The sequence below is a fragment of the Benincasa hispida genome, unplaced genomic scaffold, assembly GCF_027475165.1.
Source record: "Benincasa hispida cultivar pf3 unplaced genomic scaffold, pf3_genome.v1.1 HicScf1848, whole genome shotgun sequence".
Classification (NCBI taxonomy): domain Eukaryota; kingdom Viridiplantae; phylum Streptophyta; class Magnoliopsida; order Cucurbitales; family Cucurbitaceae; genus Benincasa; species Benincasa hispida.
The window spans coordinates 1,655,880-1,665,515 of record NW_028326240.1 but is presented as its reverse complement, the minus strand read 5'-3'; the positions used below and the strand labels follow the sequence as shown (position 1 = coordinate 1,665,515).

Genomic DNA, 9,636 nt, shown 5'->3' with positions numbered 1-9,636 from the left:
TTGTAAAGCTATGATCATGTAATTTACAATTCGTGCGAAAGAAAGACTCATAAAATTTTGTGATTTGAAACAATCAAGAACTAATTGAAATAAATAAGCAGGTGAACTACATAAATTAAATTTAACTGAAGAACAAAGTCAAATCAGATGGTGAATAAGCAAATGCATATTCAAGTGATGAACGTCTCTGAGCAGAGTAATCATATCTGATAAGCAACATTTGGACCAACAGTAAGTAGTTTCGATGAAACCCAACAAACTGAAGGCTGTTTGACAGGTGTCAGGACTAGGCAACAATTGTTGTGCACAAACTAAGAAGGATAGTGTTGCCAAGGGAATAGAGCACTGGAAACTAAGTAGATCTAAACTTAATGACTTGAATGTTCACGAAATAGGCGGTGTGAGGTCGCAGGTAGAACATGGGTGGCCTTCGATGGTAACAACGACTAGAGTATGATCAAAATAAAACCCTAAACTTTGATACCATATTGTATTTTGAAATAGTGTAAACTATAAAAAATAGTAAAAGTAAAAATATGCACAAAGGAATATTATAAGAAGGAAAAGTCTAATAAATTGGCTAAATTTCAGCTATTGATATAATATATATACGTTTAACATATATGTTATATCGACTCTTTAACTTCATATATCTTGAAGTCTTTTGATAAGTATGAAAATTCTTAAATCTATTTTCAAAGATTCTTTGGTTTACTAGAGGTTTAGTTGTCTTAGTCAAAATTCATAATTTTATCTCATAAGTCTTCAAGATGATAGGTATGATAATTGGTAAATCACTTGACCATTGACAAGTGTGTCTTTTTAAAATAAACAATTATATATGTTCATTTCTTATCCTCTCAAAATGCTTAAAGTTGTAATTTTATTTATTAGCCTTTAAAGTCAAATAACATATACTTAATTTCAATATACATAAAAGTAGGACCAGCTTAAGTTGTAGACAAGTGAGGTAATCGTCTAAAATTCTCATTTAGAAAAGCCTATGTATATATATATCAGTATCTATTTAGTTTAATTTATAATGAAATTAAATTTAAAATATAAAATAATATTTGAAGACCTTTCATATTTCTTTTTTTTTTTTTTCAAAACTAAAATCCTTTCAGTTTCTCTCATAAATATATTACGTATGATAGGTTAGATTCATTTAAAGTTGAATTCTCTCCCTCTCTCTAAATCTGTCTCAACTCTCAAATTTTCATTTATATTCTGTGTGGCCTCACGAGTTCAAATGATTATCAATTGCTAGAGCATAAATCATTTTCTTAACTCAATCCAACTGCTTCAAAGTTCCAGGTATTTTTCGTTCAAATTTTTTTAGAGTTATGCAACATATTTATTCTTTATTTTCTTTGTCTACAAAATGGTGAAAACTTTTGTTAAATCACATGACCAACTTGACTATCAAATCACTATCACAAATACGACGAGAAACTTAAATTGAAAGTGTTAAAGCAATAAGATTTCAAGCGCCTCAAATAAGAGACACTTTATTAAAATTAGGAGTAACTAGTGAAGATCCTAAAGTGAAAAATGAAACTAATTGTTCAGCTACCTATGAATTTGAAAATTTTGAATTCTTGTTAGGCATGACTATATGGTATGATATTTTATTTGCTGTAAATTCTGTGAGTAAAGTCTTACAATATAAAGATATGCATATTGATGTTGCTTTAGATCACTTGAAAGATTTAGTTTGATTTTTAGAAAAATATAGATAAAATGTATTTTCGTGAAAGAAGAATGATTCAAAGAAAAAACAAATAATTTGATGGGAATGTTGATATTGAAGAAACACGATCACCTGAAGATTCTTTTAGAATTGATTACTTTTAATATATTGTTTATAGAATATTATTAACAATACCAGTAATAGTTGCTTTTGCTAAAAGAAATTTTTCAAAATTAAAATTAACTAAATATTATTTAAGGTCAATTATGTCATAAGAAAGATTAAATAGATTGACCATATTATCCATTAAAAAAGATATATTAATGAACTTAGATTATCAAAATTTAATAAATAATTTTGCATCTCAAAAAGCAAGAAAAATAAATTTTAGTTGATATTTTCTGTACGAAAGTCTTTCTATCAAAATTTTGCTTAAAATCTCAATATGATTTCGAGCCATCCTTACATAAAAGCGATTAGATAAATATAAAGTGTATATAACTTACTTGCCAACGAGCATTACACGTTTTAAAGAATAGTATATTTATAAATAATGGTTATTAATTGTATTATATAAAAGTGTGAAAGAAACCATAATTCTATGAAATAATGCTCTCAAAATGAGATACTCTAATCAACAATGCTAATTATTGAAAATAAATAAATAAATCAAGAAAATTTAAGGTTAGTTTGGTTTATGAACCAGGGTCTAAATTCTTGAAGTGAAAATGCAAGTAAGATGCTTGGTGAATATTTTCTTACAAAATTTATATTTTATACTATATATTAAATTTTTTAGTCATTAAACCACAAATCAAACACATGCTACACAAACTCAACTTTATATAATTCATTATTATTTGGTGCCATTTAAATTATTGTTCCTCAAACTTTTACATGGTTTTCTTATTCATAAAGATTAAAAAAACATTTTTTTGATATTAAATTTTCATGGAAGTAATAATTTAGTTGTTGTTGTACTTTAGATTATAACCATTTAATTAGTACCTTTTTAATTTTATAATAATTCAATCTACGAACCTTAATCTAAAATGATTTAGTCTCTTATGCTTTAACAATTGTGGCATTTTAAGTTAATTATCATTAAAAAAATCAAATTAGATATTTCTTACATATGTAGATTGATAAGTTTATTAGAGATTAAATAAGTCTATAAAAAGAAAAGAAAATAGAGATTAAGTTGTTACCTGATAGAAATTAATATATAATTTTGATGGAAGTTTTTACAATAAGAATTAAATTGTCACAAAATTTAAATATTAATGTTAAATCATTTCATATTAAAGTTGAACTAAAATGTTATAAATTAAAATGGTTAGTACATATCGTTCCTAAATTATTAAAATGTAAAATTTAAGAACTAAATTACATTTTTTTTTTTTTGAAAGTTTAGAGATATAAATATTTTTAAACTTAAGTCTACTTTAGTCTTTAAATCTTTTAAAATTAATTCGTACATTTATTTACAATTAAGAAATGAAAAACATGGCTTCAAATATAAGATGGAGCTTCAAGCATGGCACAGATTTAAGTTAAATATTTATATAGTAATAATGGAGAAATACTGGAACGTTTTAAAAAAGTTGATTATTATAGTTGGGTTATGATAGTTTGTATTTGAAGTGTAGATTATTTTAATTTGAATTATAATAGTATATGTTTGAGGTGTAAATTATTTTAGTTTGATAAGGAAATAGTAAACATTGTAGCAAAAAATATAAAAATGATAAATGTAACAAATGAGAATTTTGAAATATTGTGAACTGTAGTTAATTGGAGAATATAAAATAGGATTTATTATACTAAGATGTGGTTATAATAGTCTTAGGACAGTTGGTTGCCCCAAGTATACCCTTAGAGCGTTGAAATTATTGGACAAAATTAAAAGAAGTTGAGGGACTATAATGAACGGGTGCATTTAGATTGTGAAAAAAAATATTTTTCAAAAAATTCATTTTTATTTAAAAAATTTAGATAAAAGTTGATTAAAATACACTTGACTATTTTGATAAAAATTGATTAAAATACACTTGACTATTTTGAGTGTTTTCAAATACTTCAACATCTTTTTAAATGATTTATTATTTTAATTAAACAATTAAAAATATATTTCAAATATACCCAAAAATTTTCTTAAAAAAACTAGAATTATGTTTATGTGTGATAAAGAAGCAATCATCTAGTTATGAATAGAAAGGGAAGAGAAAGACAAATCGAAAAGATTAAATTATAAATTTAGTCTTATAATTTTTTTTAAAAAAATTATGATTTGATCCTATAATTTTAAAAACTAATATTTAACTTTATAATCGGATAAAATCTCATAATTATTTTTTGTAAGTTGATAAAATCTTTATATTGTATAAAAATTTTATAAAATTGTTGAAACTAAATTGTTGTTATAAGAGCAAGCCACAAGTAAGGAGGGAAGAAAAAAAAGATAAGTAATATTTAGTGGATCTAATTTTGTGTATCTCTTCATCATTTACATAAAAAAAAAAAAAATATTTTATAAAAGAAAAAAAAGAAAAATTGTCACTTGATAAATTATTATCGAATAATTTAGTAAGATATACAAAAATAGATATATATAAGAGGAATGGGAAATATTTTTGAAATAAGAATAGGTGGGTGGCCTATTCAATCAATTAGATTAGGAATCAATTCCCTTTTTATAACCCATGCGGGACCCACTCATGTGCAGTGCTGTCGTATTTTCTAACATCCATCATTCTTGCCTCTTGCTTTTTGTTTCCCCTGTAATCAACGGCTCTGATTATCTTCTTGAAATGCGAATGGACGCCCCTGATTTGCAAGTAAAATAGACCGGACCCGACCCGATTTCATGTCCTGTGAAAACGGGCATATGGCATATTTATAGGCTCCACAAACGTCACTTAGAGAAAGGCAAACAAATATATACCCACACCCACACTTCTCATCCTCAACCACATGCATACATACACACACCCACCTTAATTTCTATTTTCCCCAAAATCACATCCATTTTTCATATTTTAATATCTATATATACAAATTTCATCAAGACTACTAATCCACTAATTCCTATGCAACATGTACTACTCTCTTAGGTATACCAAGCCACGATTTTGAACATAAATTTAGACTAACCTCCATGGAAGTGAAGGATTGCCCTAGAGTTTTCTATTATTCCTTTATATCATCGGATTAAAAAGGGGTTGAATCAAGGTGGACATCTAAGTTCTTATCATTTGATATAGCTTCTAAAGCTCAAGGTATGGAGTTGGTTGCGCTTGAGCTTTGATTGATCCAACGGAGTGTGCTTGAGTTTAGGCATATCTCTCTCTTTGACATTTTCTCTTCAATTTGCTTTAAACATTTAGAGTATATCGTTGAGTCCAATTTTAGAAATAAATTGGAAGTATATAGAAAAATAAAGATTAAGATGATGAATCTACCATAGAAGCTAAAATTTTAAAAGAAAAGTAAAAGAAGAAGTAATTTAAATTGACACATGTTTTTTTCCTAAATATTGTTGGATTTTGACAAAATATTAGAAGAGGAATTGTCTCAAATTTAAAAGTGTAACACCCTAGGTCCAAGATTCGAATAAGAATTTGACACCTTATTTACTCAGACATTCCCTTGCATCCCTTGCAAACTGACTCGTTATTCTCTTGTGCTTGCAAGACTGAAAAAACTATCCTCACAAATCAACACTGGTCCTTTTAGCATGTTTTGTTCTCACTTACGTGCATCCTAGGAAAATTTCCAAAATGTCACCTAACATAGGATTACTCCAAGCTGAATATGCTTAACTTTAGAGTTCCTATGATTGAATCACCGAAAAGGAAGGTACATCTTATTAGTATAGGTAGTAACTTTCAATTCTTTTAAACTTTTCTTAACTATACTTTCATGTCCTCAGGATCCCCCTCATTTAGATATGGTCTCGGTTCATTCATGTTTCCCTCCTAAACTCAGGTCGTTATAGAAAGATTTAAGAAAGTAATGGTTTCAAATACTACAAAAGTTAAGAGTCTAGTCCAGTATACTAATTCAATTGTGTGAATAATATAATGGTTTGAGAGAGTGTTTTGTAATTGGTGTCCCAAAGAGATTCAAATGTGATTGTAATAATTTTTGATATAGTACTTTTTTTTTAATATGTACTAATCTTTTCGACAGTTTTGAGTTTATCCACATCAATTCCTTCTACTTATTCCTACCGTAATAGTGGGAGTTTTTTTTTTTTTTCAATAAAACATTTATTTGTTTATTTTGGGAGTTATGGATGATGGCCTTTAAAAGGAAGTGGGAAGGCTGGATAGACTGGCCAAGTAGCATTAACAAAAACACCATTAGGACCACACACACACACCCCCCCAAAAGAAAAACCCCCAACTTGATAATACTTTTTCCCATTATCAAATCAAAATCCCCACCCCCCAAGAAAAATACTTCCTCCCATCATCTCTCTTCTCTTCACTTTCTTCAAATTATATTTCCTCCATACCAAAAACCCCATTAATTTAATCCTCCATTTTTCTTCTTCCCTTCTTTGATCTCTAAACCAAACATACATACACATACATACATATATACACATCATCATGTGGCGGCTGGTCGCAGCTATTCGCCCCACCCTCCACAACTTCACTAACAGCCACCGCGTTGCCGATGAGAGTATGTTCACTACAAGTGATCAGTTCCCCATCTACGCCGCCGCCAACCACCACCACCACCGCCGGTCTTTCTCCGCCGCCATCTTCAGCATCATTCGTGCCCCTTTCTCTCTTCTCTCTTGCTTCGCTCCACCCGCCGCTGTTCACCGCTCCGCCGACGCCTTCTGGCTCTCCGGTGACCACTATTTTGCCTCTACCATATCCGAGACCAACCACCTTATGGTAAGCGACGGCATGCGTTACGCTATATTGATGTAGAAGCTGTAAAACTAACATTACAAGAAAAAAAAAAAAATTAGAACTACTTTTATTTATTTCGGTTGTAGTGAGAAATAATCATTTGGTTTCTTTATTTTGGGTTAAATTTGATTTTGTGTTTGTTTCTAATTTTTTTATTGTTCTTGTATTGTTTTTTAGACCACCCTGATTCCAATCCCATAATTAAATTAAATTAAAAAAAATATTTTACTATAGTTTGAAATTTGTTCAATTTTAATAATTATAATTTTAATAAATCTTAAATTTAATTTCAAAATTAATTTTGAAAAAAATTAGTTAAAAATAATACGAAGAATAATAATTACAACAGGTAGTACTTTTAAGATTAATAATTAAATGTACAACCATATTTTTAAATAATTATAAATATAAATATAACAAAATCTATTAGTAATACATTCTATCATTACGATATAATTTGTCACTTATAGACTTCAAAAACTGGTTTAAATTCTACTATATCTATAAATTCTTTTATATTATGTTGTATTTATTAATATTTTGAACTTGATTGTTATATTTACAACTGTCTCTAATAATAATATTCATTTGTAGTAAAATTGTTAATATATAACAAATAATTTTCTAAAAGATAAACTAAATTTAAGATTTATTGAAAAAACATGGAAGGATAAACAAAATTTAAATGGAATAAAATTAAAAGTATAGAGATAGAAAATAATATTTTAATCATAAAAAGAAAGTTGGCTCTTTTCCCAAGATTATCAACAACTGTGTCTTTTTTCTGTCTCTGTTCATGCATGCGTACACAATTTAATGGAGTAAGTACATGATCGTATCAATGGATTTCCTAGTACCTATCTCCATGCTTTACTTACCTTTAGCTTCTTCTTCTTCTTCTTCTTTTTCTTTCTTTGGTTCTTTTTTTTGTTAACCAATCTTTTTAGAAACATAGCCTCTTCTAAATCTTTTATTTGGAATTGGGTCACTAGCTAGTTCTTAACTGCAGTCAGTAGACCTACATCATTTCCAATGAGTAGGATATCGTCTACATAAACACTAAGAAAACTACTAAATCATTGACGATCTTCTTGTAGACACAAGGATCATCAACATTTTGGTCATAGTCGTACAATTTGATCGTAGTATCAAACCAAATATTCCAAGATCGAGATGCCTATTTCAGCCCATAAATAGACCGATTCAACTTGGAAAATATTTGCTCTTGACATCCATTTGCCAGATCTCATAATCATAATAAGTGGCAATGGACAGAAAGATGCCAATCAACTTCAACATGGCAACAGGTGAGAAAGTCTCCTCATATTCGACTCCCTCCACCTGGGTATAACCCTTTGCCACAAGTCGAGCCTTGAAGGTTTGCCCCTTCTCATCGGCACACCATTTCCTTTTATAGATCCACTTATAACCTATAGGTCTTACCCCATCAAGCTGATCTACAAGATCACACACTTGAAGTACATCGACTCCATCTCGAGATCCATGGCTTTAACCCATTCATCCCGGTCAACATCCTCCATTGCCTTTTGATAAGACAACGGATCCTCAATGTCGCCATCAGGTACTATAGCCAGGATTTTCGTGAAACCTAGATAGCGAACGGGTGGGTTTACAACCCCTAATTGCGTCGAGGTTCCCTCAACTCTTGAGGTGGAACCGACCTACCAAATGAACTATCATCAATAACTCATGCTGATGAAGCAGACCCTTCAACAACTCTTGTTGAAGTTTCAGTAGTTCCGTTGGAAAGCTCACGTAACACGACTTTACTACGTGGAAGATGCTCCCTAATATGATCCTTCTCAAGGAAAGTAGCGTTCTCACGTAACACGACTTTACTACATGGACGATGCTCCCTAATATGATCCTTCTCAAGGAAAGTAGCATTCATGGAAACAAACAATCTGTTTTCCGAAGGATCATAAAAGTAACCCCCTCGTGTACCTTTGGGGTAGCCTATAAAAAGGCATAACTTCAACCGTGGTTCCAATTTCTTTGGATTAGCCTCAAGCACATGTGTTGGGCAACCTCATATGAGGAAGTGACGTAAACTAGCTTTATGCCCGTTCCACAACTTCAGAGGTGTTCTCACAACACTCTTGAAAGGAACACAGTTGAGTATATATACCGCAGTCTCCACTAAAAAACCCCAAAATGAGTCCCGTAAGGAAGCATAGCTCATCACCGAACGAACCATATCCAACAAGGTTATGTTTCTCCTCTCCGCTACACCATTCTGCTAAGGTGTACCCAGCGCTGAGAGTTGGAAAACGATTCCAAGTTCTATCAAATAGTCTTGGAACCTCGAATCCAACAACTCTCCACCTCGATCCAATCGAAGTGTCCTAATATGTCTATCCAATGAGTTTTCAACTTCAGCCTTGAACTCTCTAAACTTTTCAAAAGATTCAGACTTCCGTTGCATCAGATAAACATACCTATACCTAGAGTAATCATCAGTAAAACTGATAAAATAATCATAGCCTCCCCTGGCTCATACATTCATAAGACCACAAAGGTCATAATGTACTAACTCTAGATGTTCTTTGGCTTGATAACCTTTTCCAGTAAAAGGTCTTTTAGTCATCTTACCCTCAAAGCAAGATTCGCACATCGGTAAAGAATTTTCTTCTAACTCACTTAGAAAGCCATTCTTCACTAACATCTCAACCCTATTATGATTGATGTGCCCTAATCGAAGATCCCAAAGTTGGGCATTTTCTTTTGGAGAAACACGTTGATGTTTAGTTTGAGTTACGACATTTTTAAACTTCTTAATGTTATGGAGGGAACTTAATGCCAACGGTTTTAGCACATATAAGTTATTTTCACGTTTTGCTATATAAATTTCTACTCAATCTTTATGAATAAACATTTTATCCACATTAAACTAAAGAGAATATTTATATTGTAACAAGAATTTTACATAAATTAAGTTCCTTTTCAACTCAGGAACTACAAATACATCTTTTAAAACAAGAAATCTATTCTGTA

The 9,636-nt window shown here is 30.3% G+C and overlaps 1 protein-coding gene across 1 annotated transcript; it reads left to right on the top strand.

Annotated features, from left to right (window-relative positions):
* Window positions 1-6,036: 6,036 nt before the first annotated feature.
* Window positions 6,037-6,768, top strand: LOC150030539 (uncharacterized). Its single transcript, XM_090309528.1, has one exon. It carries the CDS (start codon window positions 6,310-6,312, stop codon window positions 6,637-6,639), a length of 330 nt encoding a protein of 109 aa, XP_090165654.1. The 5' UTR covers window positions 6,037-6,309; the 3' UTR covers window positions 6,640-6,768.
* Window positions 6,769-9,636: the final 2,868 nt, after the last annotated feature.